Here is a 15,493-nt window from a genome sequence, read left to right on the forward strand (position 1 = left end):
GTGGGATGTCCGACTGCTGTAGGATCAGGCCTAAACGGGCGGTTGGACGTCCCTTGTGGGGTCCTGGATTGGAGAGGGTGCAGGCTGGGCTGAGGGGGACACCGCCCCCCCTGTGCACGAATTTTGTACACTGGGCCTCTAGTAATATATAACAAAATAGAGGTGATAAGCCTATGGATCATTATTCAGATTTATTTGTAATCAAAGAAGGGTAGATTTAAATGAGATGACATTTACTTGTTAAATCAGCAAAAGTTGTTCAATGCCTGTAAGAAAAATTAATATCAATAATTGTAGTATATTCCTTTGGTACTATTAAAAATGGAAGATTATGCCGAAACCGGTTTGGCTCAGTGGATAGAGCGTCAGCTTGCGGACTGAAAGGTCCCAGGTTTGATTCCGGTCAAGGGCATGCACCTTGGTTGCGGGCACGTCCCCAGTGGGGGGTGTGCAGTAGGCAGCTGATCGATGTTTCTCTCTCATCGATGTTTCTAACTCTCTGTCCCTCTCCCTTCCTCTCTGTAAAAAATCAATAAAATATATATATATATATATATATAAAAGGAAGATTATGGAGATTATGTTGCAGCCTGGAAGAAACATAACATTTGAGTGAAATAATTAGGAATTAAAGTATTTAAACTAGTTAGGTGGGGTAGGGAATGAGAGAGAGCAGGATCCCTCAAGTGAGAAAAATCTGTGTTCAATCCAACTCTGCCACTTAGTAATTCTGCAATCTTGGGCCAGTGTATGAACCTCTCTGAGCTTCGATTTTTTTTTTTTTTTCTAAAAATGAGATGCTTACCTCTCTGATTGTAAATGTAGACATAGCACCTGACCAGCATCTGATACAGTGTTCATTCAGTAAGTTTTTGTTGAATGAATGAATGTGGTTACTAAGTGCTATATATAGCAGGTGTGTATGAAGAAAGATTAGAGGAAAATACAGGAAAATGATGGTGCTTATGTAGGGTAAATGGAATATGAGTTAATTGACATTTCCCCCCATTTTCTATAATTTATGGTATTTATAATTAAAATAATTATCTAGCCGAAATCGGTTTGGCTCAGTGCATAGAGCGTCGGCCTGCGGACTGAAGGGTCCCGGGTTCGATTCCGGTCAGGGGCATGTACCTTGGTTGCGGGCACATCCCCAGTGGGAGGTGTGCAGGAGGCAGCTGATCGATGTTTCTAGCTCTCTATCCCTCTCCCTTCCTCTCTGTAAAATATCAATAAAAAATATATTTAAAAAAAAATAATTATCTAAACTCATACTTTTAAAAATCTTTTCCTTTTGGGTGTCCTACTGTACTTACTATTTGAACAACAAATCTTGAGACTTGATTGCATTTAAAATATTATTTCAAACACCTTGGTGTCAACCCCTACCCCTTTCTTTCTCTCTGCACCTTATATCAAACCTATCAGCAAGTCTTGTGGCTCTGCCTTTAAAATATACACTGAGTGGCCAGATTACTATGATCTCTGAATGCATAATAATCTGGCCACTCAGTGTATATCCTATCTAATAAAAGAGTAATATGCAAATTAACCATCACTCCACCACACCCACAAGCCACGCCCACAAACCAAGCCCACCAGCCAATCAGGAGCAAATATGCAAATAAACCCAACCAAGATGGCTATGGCCACAGAGAGCAGTAGGGAGGCCTGGGTTTCCCCGGCAATGGAGGAAGCCAAGCTTTCTGCCTGCCCTTGCCGGCCTAGGCCTCCACTCAAGGCTACAAAGTTTCAATGATAGAAGATACATAAACCCAAACAGAAATGGCGGCAGCCATGGAGCTGGAAAGAGCAGGAGGCTAGGGTTGCCCCCGGCGATGGAGGAAGTCAAGCTTTCCGCACACCCTGGCCGGCCCAGGCTTCGCTTAAGGCTACAAAGTTTCAATTATAGAAGATACATAAATCCCAAAAAAAGTGGCTGCCGCCACGGAGCAAGCAGAAGGCTTGGCTCCGCTCCAGGCTACAAAGTTTCAATTGTAGAAGATAAATAAACCCCAGATACCAGGGCCTCCACTTGGGTTGCCAGGGGGCGTGGCCAGCCTGCAAACCACCACAGGACCCTTGCCCAGGCTGCCCACCGCCCCAAGGGAACCACCACCCTGATCCGGGGCACCCTTCAGGGCAAACCAGCTGGCCCCACCCATGCACCAGGCCTCTATCCTATCTAATAAAAGAGTAAAACGCAAACTGACCATCACTCCAACACACAAGGTGGCTGCCCCAATGTGGTCAAAGATCCTGTCCCCATGTGGACACAAGATGGCCACCATAAGATGGCCAGCAGGGGAGGGCAGTTGGGAGGAACCAGGCCTGCAAGGGAGGGCAGTTGGGGGCGATCAAGCCTGCAGGGGAGGGCAGTTAGCGTTGACCAAGCCGGCAGAGGAGGGAATTGGGTGCGACCAGGCCTGCAGGGAAAGGCAGTTGGGAGGGACCCAGGCCTGCAGGGGAGAGCAGTTGGGGGGTACCAGGCCTTCAGGGGAGGGCAGTTAGGGGTGACCAGGCCTGCAGAAGAGGGCAGTTGGGGGGGATCCAGGCCTGCAGGGGAGAGCAGTTTGGGGGAACCAGGCCTGCAGGGGAGGGCAGTTAGGGGTGACCAGGCATTCAGGGGAAGGCAGTTAGGGGCAAACAGGCTGGCAGGGAAGCAGTTAGGCATCAATCAGGCTGGCAGGGAGTGGTTAAGGGGTGATCAGGCTGGCAGGCAGAAGCGGTTGGGGCAATCAGTAAGGCAGGCAGGTGAGCAGTTGGAAGCCAGCAGTCCTGGATTGTTCGAGGGATGTCCGACTGCCTGTTTAGGCCTGATCCCACTCGAGGGGTCCCAGATTAGAGAGGGTGCAGGCTGGGCTGAGGGACACCTCCCTCCTCTGTGCACGAATTTCGTGCACCGGGCCTCTAGTTCTATATAATAAAAGGTTAATATGCAAATTGTCCCCTCGTCCAGGAGTTCGACCAGCAGGCAGGCCGACCAACCGCCCATGTCCCCTCCCCCTGGCCAGGCTGGCCGGACCCCACCCATGCACGAATTCATGCACCGGGCCTCTAATATATATACTGAGTGGCCAAATTATTATGTGTTCAGAGATCATGCATTCAGTTTATATCTGAAATCCTACCATTTCTTACCACCTCCACTTGCTACCATTCTGGTACAAGTCACCATCAGTCTCTCACCTGGAATACTGCAATAGCCTCCTACCTGGTCTCTTTGACTCCACTGTTGTTCTTTTCCAGATTTTTAGAGAGAGAGGAAGGGAAAGGGAGAGAGAGAAACATTGATTTGCTGCCTCCTGCATACCCCCCACCAGGGATGGAGCCCACAAGCCAGGCATGTCCCCCGACTGGGAATTGAACTGGCAATCTTTCAGTGCATGGGGCAGTGCTCAACCAGCTAGTCACACCAGCCTGGGCTCTAGTATATTCTTTTCTTTTTTAAAAAAATATATTTTATTGCTTTTTTACAGAGAGGAAGGGGGAGGGATAGAGAGTTAGAAACATCGATGAGAGAGAAACATTGATCAGCTGCCTCCTGCACACTCCCCACTGGGGATGTGCCTGCAACCAAGGTACATGCCCCTGACCGGAATCAAACCTGGGACCCTTCAGTCCGCAGACCGACGCTCTATCCACTGAGCCAAACCAGTTAGGGCTCTAGTATATTCTTAACACATAGCCAAAGTGAATATAAGCCAGGCCATATCACATCACTGCCTAGAAACCTGCAGTGATTTCTCATCTCATTGAAAGTAAAAGACAAAATCCTTAATGTAGCCCCTGTATAGAATCTGTCCTCCACCCCAAAACTCATCTTTTCTGACCTTATTTCTTGCCATTCTGCTTTTCTGTTCTCTCTGCCTAAAAATTATTCTTGCAGTAATTTATAGGGCTCTTCCCCCTCCTGTGGTTTGCTTAGAAGTCAACTTATCGTGAAGTAGGCCTTCCCAAGCCATCATACCACCCTTTTCCTCCACCCACACGCCTAGCGCTCTTCACATCCCTTCCCTGCTTTATTTTTTCCAGCACCATTTGACTTACTCTAAACCTTTTACCAAATATGTGTAAGCTTATGTATCTCCCCCAATAAAGAAATCCCAGGGAGCCCTAGCCAGTTTGGCTCAGTGGATAGAGAGCGTCAGCCTGCGGACCAATGGGTTCCGGGTTTGATTCTGGTCAAGGGCACATACCTTGGTTGCAGGCTTCCCGGTCCGGCCCTGGTTGGGGTGTGCATGGAAGGCAACCAATTGATGTGTTTCTCTCACATCAATATTTCTCTCTCTCTTTCCCTCTCTCTTTCATTCCCTCTGAAATCAATGGAAAAATATCCTTGCGTAAGGATTAAAAAAAAATATCATGGAGGCAGAGATTTTTGTCTGTTTTGTTCCTTGCTATAACCTGAACACCTAGAATAGTGTCTAGTACATAGTAAGCACTCCATAAATATTTATTAAATACATTACTTTTTAATTGCCTCAAAACCAGTTGTTGCTTTTGTATGCTTCCCATCCCCCAACTTCAGCCTTCCTCAAGTGTAGGAAAAGCAAGGCAGGTGGGCAACTAGTGCACCCCAATCAGTATTGGTGGCACTGGATCCTTGGCCTCTCAGGCTACTGCTTGAGATAGAGGGTAGGCTGTGTGGGAAATATTCTATACCTTTATCCGGGTGGTGGTTTTATGACTAAGTACTTATGTAAAAACTCATGAAGCTGTGCATTTAAGATTAGTGCACCTTTGGTACTAAAAAGGTCTAAAAAGAGTTTGTTCCCTTCTTTGAGATTGCCTGAGGAAGTTAAACACGCTAAATGACAGATTAAGATGATTAGGAAAGAGTTCTGCATATTCTTTCTTATTGAGAATTTCTAGTTTATTGAAATTTTTCTGTTGAATTCAAAATTAAAGTAAAATAATTTTTATTTCCTTTGTCTTTTACAGAGATAGTAGTAGCAGACTTGCAAAGAAAAATCAAAGAGGCTTTTGAAGTGTTCGACCATGAGCTGAATGATACAGTGGATGTGAGGTTTGGAAATATTTTCTTTGTTCTTATTCTAAATTACTGATATAACTCATAAAATAGAAGAAGGCTCTTTTTTCTTTTTCTTTTCTTTTCTTTTTCTTTTTTTTTTTTTAACATTCCTTGGATTTATCATGCTATTTTAAGTATTTATGTTGCGGTGCCCTGTAAAAGGTCTTTTGCTAACTACTGCTTTAGATCCATACTGTTTCTTATTCTTTATGGACTGGTGAAAGAATATATCTACATTGCCTGTTCCAAACTAATTCTGTGAGTTAGAGAAACTCTACTGTAGCTTTAGTGCTAGACACAAAGTTGGCATTCAGTAAATATTTGTTGAGTGAATGAATAGAATTTTATTTTAAAACTAGAAGCCCCGCCCTAACTGGTTTGGCTCAGTGGATAGAGCGTCGGCCTGCGGACTCAAGGGTCCCAGGTTTGATTCCAGTCAAGGGCATGTACCTTGGTTGCGGGCACATACCCGGTAGGGAGTGTGCAGGAGGCAGCTGATCGATGTTTCTCTCTCATCAATGTTTCTAACTTTCTGTCCCTCTCCCTTCCTCTCTGTAAAAATCAATAAAATATATTTAAAAAAAACAAAACAAAACAAAAACAAAAAAAAAACTAGAAGCCCAATGCACGAAGATTCGTGCAAGAACGGGCCTTCCTTTCCCTGGCTGCCGGCACCGCCTTTCTGCTCCGGAGCCGCCTCTTTCCGCTCCGGCCCCGCCTTCCCATGCTGCCCAGAGGCCCCGCCCCAGCTGCTCGGCGCCTGCGTATGCAAATTAACCCAACATCTTTGGTTAATTTGCATACTCACTCCTGATTGGCTGGTGGGCGTCGCGAAAGGATAGTCAATTTGCATCTTTCTCTTTTATTCGTGTAGATGAGTAGGTATGTATTATCAAGCCGTGAATGGGAAATTACACCAATTAATAATGCTTAAGGAGGGATACACGTCCCAAGTAAAATAACAAAAAGAAGCAAAAACAAAAGAACATAAAATGATGAGAGAAAGACATGAATACCAGTAGATCTAGAATGGAGGACAGGAAACAAAGAGTAGTTTGAGACCAGAAAAAAATAAAGGCAGAAGGCAGAGGAGACATCCATGGGTGTAATAGAAGTTGTAGGATCCATGCCCCCATTCTGTGTTCCTTCCCCTTACTCTGCTTTGCACACATTGAAAGATTTAATGGAACTTTTACCACAGTGGATAGAGGGGATTCAGGTATCGTGACTGCTGCAGCCAGTGGGTTTTCCATCACTGTGTGCAACATGAAATGCCTTGCTGCTTTCCACCAGCTCCCAGGAGCAGTCCTGAGGTCTGCAATCAGACTTCCTGAGTTCCAGGCCTGGCTTTGTGACGTATTGATGCCCTCTGGGCCTCAGTTTCCATATTCCCCTCAGGAGTATTTGACACAGCAGGGTTAGGAGACCTTTGTGTGTCCCAAGGACCCTTTCAGGGGTCTGTGAAGTCTAAACTATTTTCATAATAAATCAAAGACAATATTTGCTATTTTCAATCTCATTTTTTTTCACAAGTGTGTATGGCGTTTTTTAAAAGCTACATGTTATGTGATATTGCGACAGTTTGAATGCAGAACTAGATAGGAGAATGCAGATGTCTTCTATTAAGCCAGACATGAAAGAGACTTGCAAACATGTAAAACAGCCATTCTTCTAATTAAAGTTATTTTTTGGTTTGGAAAATATAGTTTATTTTCATGAAAATTATGTTATTAATGTAAATGCAGAATGGGTTTTTAAATTGTTCTTTCTAAATGAAGTAATATTTTTTAAATTTGATGTTTGATTTCTAATGAGGTACTTATAGATAAATATAACTCATATTAACAAACTCTTTGAGGATCATAGTAGTTTTTAAAAGTGTAAAGGGGGACTGAGACCCAAAAATTTGAGAACCACTATTGTCTATGGGCATTTTTATTATTTTATTTACTTTTTTAAAATACATTTTTATTGATTTCAGAGAGGAAGGGAGAGGGAGATAGAAACATCAATGATGAGAGATAATCATTGATTGGCTACCTCCTGCACTCCCCCTACTGGGGACAACCCAGGCAAGTGCCCTTGACTGGAATCGAACCCAGGGCCCTTCAGTCCACAGGCTGATGCTCTATCCACTGAGCCAAACAGGTGTCAAGGGCATTTTTAAAGCTCTTAGAACATTTTTAGCTTGTGACAAATTTGCTTGGGATTTATTGTTTATAACAATATTAGGTATTATTATTTAATTTATTCCACTTTATATTCTTGTGGTAAATAGTTTAGACTTATTTTTCCCCTATTTAATCTGGGTTAGCAGTGTTATATTGTACATAACAAAATTCTCATAAGACCTTTTTATTTATTTCTGTTTTGATATTTTAAGTTCTGAAATAATTCATTTTCCTTGTTAAATAGTTTTGGAAGTTGAGGTATATTTTTAAAATAATTACTTAGGAGCAGTTTTATTTTGCCTCATACAAAACATTTTCCTGTTCTGTGTTCAGATTTAAATCAATAATATTGATTGAAAATTAAGGTTTTGAATAGACAGTATATTCATGTGGGATAAAATTCAAAAGTTATAAAAAAATATATAGTGACAGGTCAGTCTCTTCACCTCTAACTCCTGGCTATCCATTTCACCTTTCTAAAGGCAAGATTTGTTATAAGTTTCTCTGATTCTTCCAGAGATCGTCCATGCAGATACAAATGTGTGTATGTGTGTATTTTTATTATAAATATATATAACATAAAATTTAACATTTTAAAACCTATTTAAAAGTTTAATGTCTGATTCAGTTTGGAAAATTATACACACTGGTTATGCAGTTTATTTCTTTAAAACTTTAAAAAAATTTCAATTAACAGCTGACAACTGTATTGTTAGTTTTAGGTGTACAACATAGTGATTAGACATTTATATAACTTATGAAGTTATCACCCGCATAAGTCTAGTACCCATTTGACACCATTATTAGTTATTACAATACTAGAGGCCTGGTGCACGAAAATTCGTGTACTCAGGGGGTCCCTCAGCCCGGCCTGTGCCCTCTCGCAGTCCAGGACCCCTTAGGGGATGTCCACCTGCCGGCTTAGGCCCTAAGCTGGCAGTCAGACATCCCTCTGGCAGCCCGTGAGCCCTCAGGGGATGTCCGACTGTGGCTTAGGCCTGGGGAGCGGGCCTAAGATGCAGTCAGACATCCTTAGCGCTGCCGAGGAGGCGGGAGAGGCTCCTGCCACTGGGCTCGCAGCCATGAGCCCGGCTTGTGGCTGAGCGGAGCTCCCCCTGTGGGAGCGCACTGACCACTAGGGGGCAGCTCCTGCGTTGAGCATCTGCCCCTGGTGGTCAGTGCACGTTGTAGCAAATGATTGTTCCTGGTTGTTTTGCTGTTAGGGTCAATTTGCATATTACTCTTTTATTATATAGGATTATTGACTATATTCCCTATGCTGTACTTTACATCCATGTGACTATTTTTATAATGTGATTTGTACTTCTTAATCCCTTCCTCTTTTTTGCCCACATCCCCAATCCTTTGTATCTATGAGTTTTTTTCTTTTGTGTTTGGTTTAGTTTGTTTTTTAGAGTCCACATATAAATGAAATCATCTGATATTTATCTTTCTATAAATTTGAAATTTTAAACATTTTAAGGGTATAATTCCCTGGCATTAAGGACATTCACATTACTGCCATCTAGCTCCAGAATTTTTCATCTTTCTAAACTGAAACTCTGTACCCTTTAAACCAGCGGTTGCCAACCTTTTGGACCTCACAGACCACCAATGGTCCGTGGGCTACCAGTTGGCAACTGCTGCTTTAAACAATAACTCTCCATTTCCCTTCTCCCTAGTTCCCCAGTTTCTCCACACCCCCTCTATAACTTGATAGTTTCTGAATTTTGTTTTTTTTCAAATAACCAGTCTAATGAGTATGAAGTGGTATCTTGTGGTTTTGATTTTTATTTCCCTAGTAGAGGCCCGATGCACGAAGATTTGTGCAAGAATAGGCCTTCCTTCCCCTGGCTGCCAGCACTGCCTTCGCTTCAGCCCGGAGCCGCCTTTCCGCCTTTGCTCCAGCCAGGGCCACCTTCCACTCTCGCCTTGTTGCGTCAATTTGCATATTCCATCCTTATTGGCTGTGGCGCTGCCATCTTTGTTGTGGAGTTACAGTCAATTTGCATATTCCATCTTTATTAGATAGGATGACTCTTGATGTTCAACATATTTTCATGTACTTATTGGCTATTTTTACATCTTTGCTGCAGAAATGTCTATTCAAGTTCTTTGCCCATTTTTAATTGGTTTGCTTGTTTTTGTTTTGATGTTGAGTTATATGATGTATGTCCCAGAGACTCCTTACACCATCTTCATATTTTTGGATTCTTTTTTCTTTTTGCTTTTCCAGTTGGGTGTTTTGCTTCTTCGTGTTTCAAATCTTTGACTTGATTCTTGGGATCCTCTAATCTGCTGTTGGATCTCTGTATATTATTCTTTATTTCAGTCAGTGTATGCTTAATTTCTGATTGGTCCTTTTTCATATCCTTGAGGGTCTCACTAAATTTCTTGGAGGTTTCTAGAAGATTCTTGAGTAACCTTATAACCGTGGTTTTGAACTCTATGTCCAGTATTTTGCTTTCATCCATTTCTTTCATTTGTGACTTGTTTCTTTGTCTCCGCATTTTGGCTGCTTCCCCATGTTTGTTTCTATGTACTGGGTAGCTGCTAAGTCTCCTTGAGTTGATAGAGTGGCCTTTTGTGGTAGATGTCCTATAGGGCCCAGTGGCTCAGCCTCCCCAGTCACCTGAGGTGGATGCTCTTGGTGCACCCCTTTGTGGGCTGTGTGCACAGTCTTGTTGTAGTTAACCCTTGATTGCTGTTGGTATCACTGGGAGGAATTGACCTCCAGGCTAATTGGCTGTGAGGACCAGCTGTGTCTACACTGGAAGATCTGTTGCGCAGGTGACACCCTTATGGGGCAGGACTTGCTTCAGTGGGGCTTTGGTGCTCACTGAGTCTGCCCCTTGAGTGTGTCTCTTATGGATGTGAAGAGTTGTAATCTGGTATGGTTTCACTCTGACCACTGGGTACACTGGCTCTTGGATCTCCAAGGAGGTGCAACGTCAGCCACTGTCTGGGGCTGCCCAGCAGGAGCTACAGAGACATCTGCAGATTCCTCCTCTTTGTATGGGGTTTGGAAGTGTCCAGACGAGGCCCAGCTGTGAAGCAAGGCCGGCTGCTGCTGTCGGGCCTTGGGCCTTCTTTTGGAAGCTCTGGGCTCTCTGACCCAGCTGCAGTTTGACAGGTTTTAGAAGGAGAAAGGACAGGCCATTCATATGCAAAAGCCGATGCGCACAGCTTGGGTGGGGTCTCTGGGAATCACCAGGGCGGATCAAACAGCAATGGCTGCCAGTCAGCCCTACACCAGAGAGGTCCCCGGGTCTCTGCATCCTGCGCCCCCGTGCAGGAACAATGATCACTGCGAGCACCTCTGAAAGCCGCCCTCGTGTTCCTGTCCCGATGCCAGACAGTCCAGTTTCTCCCCATATGTGTCTGGGTCCCCCAGAGTCTCGCCCGGAACTGGAGCTCAGAGCAAGCAGGAGCTTGTATCTCCCTCCCGATGCAAAGAGCAGCACATCCAGGTGCCAGCACTTTCTGCGCCTCCGTACCTCCTACCAGTCTCACTGCGCTTTCTTCACCTCTCTAGTTGGGGAACTTCCACTCAGCAAGCTTTCCCGTGGTCCTGGGAGGTAGTTGTTCTGCCTTTTAGTTGTAATTTTGATGTGGTTGTGAGAGGCAGCAAGTATAGGTGTTTACCTATGCTGCCATCTTGGTTCTCCTGCAGGTGTTGCTATCGTGACAATACATTCCCTCACTTCATTATTTGAGCGTGCCTGTTTTCCCACTCCTGCTTAAACAAAGTTAAAATGTCACTCCATCTGATATGTAAGAAATAGAAGCTTGGTGTTAATTTTCATTTCTGTAATTGTGGACATCTTTTCATATGCCTAAATATGATTTGTATTTCCTTTTGTTTGAACTGGCAGTTCATGACCTTTCCCCATTTTTTTTCCATTGAATTGTTCATCTTTTTATATATTAAAGATCTTAGCCCTAGTGGATATAGTGTCAGCCTGTGGACTGAAGGGTCCTGGGTTTGATTTCAGTCAAGGGCACATGCCTGGGTTGCAGGCTTGATCCCCAGTGTGGGGCGTGCAGGAGGCAGCCGATCAATGATTCTCTCTCATCATTGATGTTTCTATCTCTCTCTCCCTTCCTCTCTGAAGTAAATAAAAATATATGTAAAAAATAAAGTCAATGGAAAAATAATTTTGGGTGAAGATTAACAATAAATAGATAGATAAATAAAATAAAACGGGTTTATTCATGCAATGATAATTCACACATTTGAATGATAAGAATGACAAATGGCGATGTGTGTAACTTGGATAAATTTAAAAAAATGTTGAGTTAAAAAGTTACAAAAGGAAGAAAATGTGAATTTTAAACACACAAAATAATAGTGTCTATTGTTTATGATAGAAACATCAATGATGAGAGAGAATCATTGATCGGCTGCCTCCTGCACGCCCCACACTGGGGATCAAGCCTGCAACCCAGATATAAATGAAATCATATGGTATTTATCTATCTTTAACATTCATGGTTGTGGTCAGCATTCTCTTCAGAATTGTGGTTGCATCTGCAGATGGGGAGAAGGGACGGAGAGGTACTTCATCTGTTTCTGCAGTTTTAAGGAAAAAAAAATCTGAAGCAAAATGTGGCAAACTGTTAATATTTGTTAAATCTTGGTATTGGGTATATTGGTTACATTTTTCTATACTTTTTCTGAAATATTTCACAATTACACATAGAAATATTTTTTTTTTAAATATATTTTATTGATTTTTTACAGAGAGGAAGGGAGAGGGATAGAGAGTTAGAAACATCGATGAGAGAGAGACATTGATCAGCTGCCTCCTGCACAGCCCCTACTGGGGATGTGCCCGCAACCAAGGTACATGCCCTTGACCAGAATTGAACCCGGGACCCTTCAGTCCGCAGGCCGACGCTCTAGCCACTGAGCCAAACCGGTTAGGGCCATAGAAATATTTTTTAAAGAATGGTTTAGCCAAAACCGGTTTGGCTCAGTGGATAGAGCGTCGGCCTGCGGGCTGAAGGGTCCCGGGTTCGATTCGGTCAAGGGCATGTACCTTGGTTCCGGGCACATCCCCAGTGGGAGGTGTGCAGGAGGCAGCTGATCGATGTTTCTCTCTCATCGATGTTTCTAGCTCTCTATCCCTCTCCCTTCCTTTCTGTAAAGAGTCAATAAAATATATTAAAAAAAAAAAAAAAAGAATGGTTTACATCTTGTCTTTTCACTGTCTCACTTTCCAGGTGCTTTGTAAAAAATCGGTTTGCTAATATTAGCTTTTTGATGAACTGTGATTAAAAGAATCACTTAAAGTTTTTTTAAAATTTGTTTTTATTGATTTTAGAGGAAGAGGAAGAGAGAGGGGCAGAGAGAGAAACATTGACTCCCTGCACACACCCAGGCCAGGGATTGAACCTGCAACCTGGGTATGTGCCCTAACTAGGACTCAAACTGGCAACTTTTTGGTGCACGGATGATGCTTAACCAACTAAGAGGGCAAAAGAATGACTTAAATTTTTAAAAAACTATCCTAAATTCTATCTCCTGAAATAACAATCGTTAATGTTAGAGATCTATCATTCTAGACCTCTTTTTATCCATGTGTACTAGGATAAATGGATAGAAGGGTAGGGATTTATTAAAGAAAGAAAGGAAGAGAAAGGGAAGGAGGGAAAAAGAAACAAATTATGGAAAAAAAAATTCAGAGCCAGAGGCTGAGGTTGGTGGTCTCAGGGAGTGTACTTCCTGGGGCCTCTGGGCATATAATTCCTGTGGCCTCTGGGTGTGTACCCTCTGTGGCTCCCAGGTTCATACTCCTGCAACTTCAAACTGTTCTCCTTAATGTAGAAATAAAAGAGTGGATTCACTTGAAAAGTGTCCGCCCTATTAAGTGTGGGAGACTTAATGCAAATGCATAACAGAGAACAGTTCATGGCAGTGTCTTCCTTAGCTTTGAAAGGTAGAGGGGATACAAACCAAAACATTGCCGCGTGCTCAGAGGGCCACAGGCATATTTGGCAATCTGGGTCCCTCTTCTTTTTCTATGGGTCGTGCTCTTTTAGGTGGCCTGGGGTCAAATAATCTTTAAGTTTTCTCAGGTAATGCAAGTGTATTACAGGATATATTTGGAAGTGTGATATAAGGAGTCATTATTCCTGATGCCACCTCCATGACTGTAGTGTGAATGAAAAAGCGGCCACATACTGAACCTGACAAGCTCAGGGGAGGCTTGCCCGTGGCCTTACAAACTCAGAGACGGAAAGTAATCACATAGGGTGGTCTGAAATTAAAACTTAACGAAAAGCGGGCAGTCATGTCCTAGGCTGGTATCTTCTTTGGCAAAGGTCTTTCTTTACCTTAACAGAGCCTGTGTATTGTCTTTTTGCATCTAAAATAACATACTAATATCAGGGTAATTTCTTTTTCCAAACCCCGCAGGACACAATCACTGCTCCAGAGCAGAAGACACACCCCCCCTCATTGTTACTATTATGTTAATTGTTAACTATCCTATACCCGCCTATGTAAAAGAAGTATGTGTTTATTCCTTTTACTTTTTATCCAATCCTAGAGCTTTCCCTCCCCCTTTGTTTTCTCCTGCCTCCCTAATCTATCACCCATGGATTATGTAACCCCCCCTTAAGTGTTCCCCTTTTGATTCTGATGTATAAAATAAGTGGTAAACTGCCATTTTCCAGAGCATTTTCTCAGTCCATTGAGGTTTTGCTTCCTGGCAATTGTCATCAGTTTGACTCAACCTCAAAAAATTTCTTACGTTGACAGTAGTGTTAAGCCACTGGATGGGGGAGTTTGTTAGAGCACTGACCATTATCCTCACAGAGGGGCAGTATTGACTTTTCTCCATAGGAACCCAGGAAGGTTAGGGGCCTCTACACATCTTGGTGGGCTATGTCCTAGGCCAGTGGTCGGCAAACTGCGGCTCGTGAGCCACATGCGGCTCGCGAGACGCGGTTTGCCGCTCTGCTGACTAATGAGTTTGCCGACCACTGTCCTAGGCTAAAGTTGGTTGACAGGGTGGCCTGTCCAGAGGGGACTGAGGGGGTATAGAAGAAGAGCCATCAGTGTCTTGCTACTCCTGTCAAGCATGGCGTGAAGAATGTCTCCCTTTATAAAACTTCCCCCACAAATCAGAAGCTGTGGATAGCAGATACATTTGTAGTCACACAACACAGTCCAGGAGCTGTTTGAAATGGCTCCAGATTTACTTGGTGGGGAGTGAGAAAGGGCTGTAGGGGGGAGTAACGAGTGGTTCCACCTTGTGCACAGAGCAAGTAACTCCATTTTCACAGTCAGCTGTAGCAGAGGACTTCAGTGTTCTGTGTATTCTGGGTTCAGGGAGTCACAGCACCTCGTCCATTCCATCTGCAGAGTTAGTAAGGCAAGATAGCCATGTCTGTGCTTCCCCCGGGAGGCGAGCAAGACAGGACTGGGATGGTGCTGTTCCAGTGGCACGGAAGGGAGTGGATTTGGCTCCATTAGCAGGGTCCCAAGGAGCATGGAAATTCGTTATTTCTGTCTTGGAAGGACTCAGAAACAAGTGTTCAGAGGTGCCCCTGTAGAATGCAGCAGTAAAACCTGGCCAGAAGCCAGCTATAAGTGCTGTAATTCACGTAGGCTTTTGGTTAATTTAAAGGCATGGTAGCCACTAACCCATAGCTGCCTTCTCTTTCCTTTTTTTGAATTACTGAGAAGTGCCACTCAGGTCTCTACCTTTTCTGAAAACTACTGGTGCATTTAAAAAGTACTTTCCAACCTTCCTCGGAGGGCTTATTTAGGCCATCTTTCCTTTGCTCACCTAACTCTAAGAATATGGATGTTTTTAACTAAAAAATGTATACTTCTTGTCTTTTCTAAGATATAAACTTAATAAAGACAAAATGGCTTTAATATTTGGGTTCTTCAATGTGTATAGCATTGTCTTCTATTAACATATAGTGTCAAGAGTATTACTGGAGAGTATATAATTAGTTGTGGGGAGTTTTTAGGAAATGAATCAGATAAGGTGGGTTAGGGGTCATTCAGTGATGGATCTTGTTTGTTGCCCTAAGGAGCCTAGAGGGTATTATACTAAATGAAATAAGTCTGTCAGAGAAAGACAAATACCATATGATTTTACTTATATGTGTAATTTAACGAACAAAGTAAATGAACAGGGAAAACAGAAGCAAACTCAGAGAGAACAAACTGATGGTTGCCAGGTGGGAAGGGGGTTGGGAGGCTAGGTGAAAAAGGTGAAGGGATTAAGAAGTACAAATTGGCAGTTACAAAATAGTCACAGGGATT

General features: G+C 43.2%; 1 protein-coding gene across 3 annotated transcripts in view; it reads left to right on the plus strand.

The window, feature by feature from the left end:
* The window catches only part of DRC8 (dynein regulatory complex subunit 8), a 91,928-nt gene that overhangs the window by 27,924 nt on the left and 48,511 nt on the right, over window positions 1-15,493 (plus strand). For all 3 annotated transcript variants that reach the window (XM_080651297.1, XM_080651295.1, XM_080651296.1), the window contains exon 2: window positions 4,945-5,029. In XM_080651297.1, the coding sequence (XP_080507423.1) occupies window positions 4,945-5,029 (85 nt within the window). The remainder of the gene's footprint in view (window positions 1-4,944; window positions 5,030-15,493) is intronic.

The sequence above is a fragment of the Plecotus auritus genome (assembly GCF_963455305.1).
Source record: "Plecotus auritus genome assembly, chromosome: 14".
Lineage (NCBI taxonomy): Eukaryota > Metazoa > Chordata > Mammalia > Chiroptera > Vespertilionidae > Plecotus > Plecotus auritus.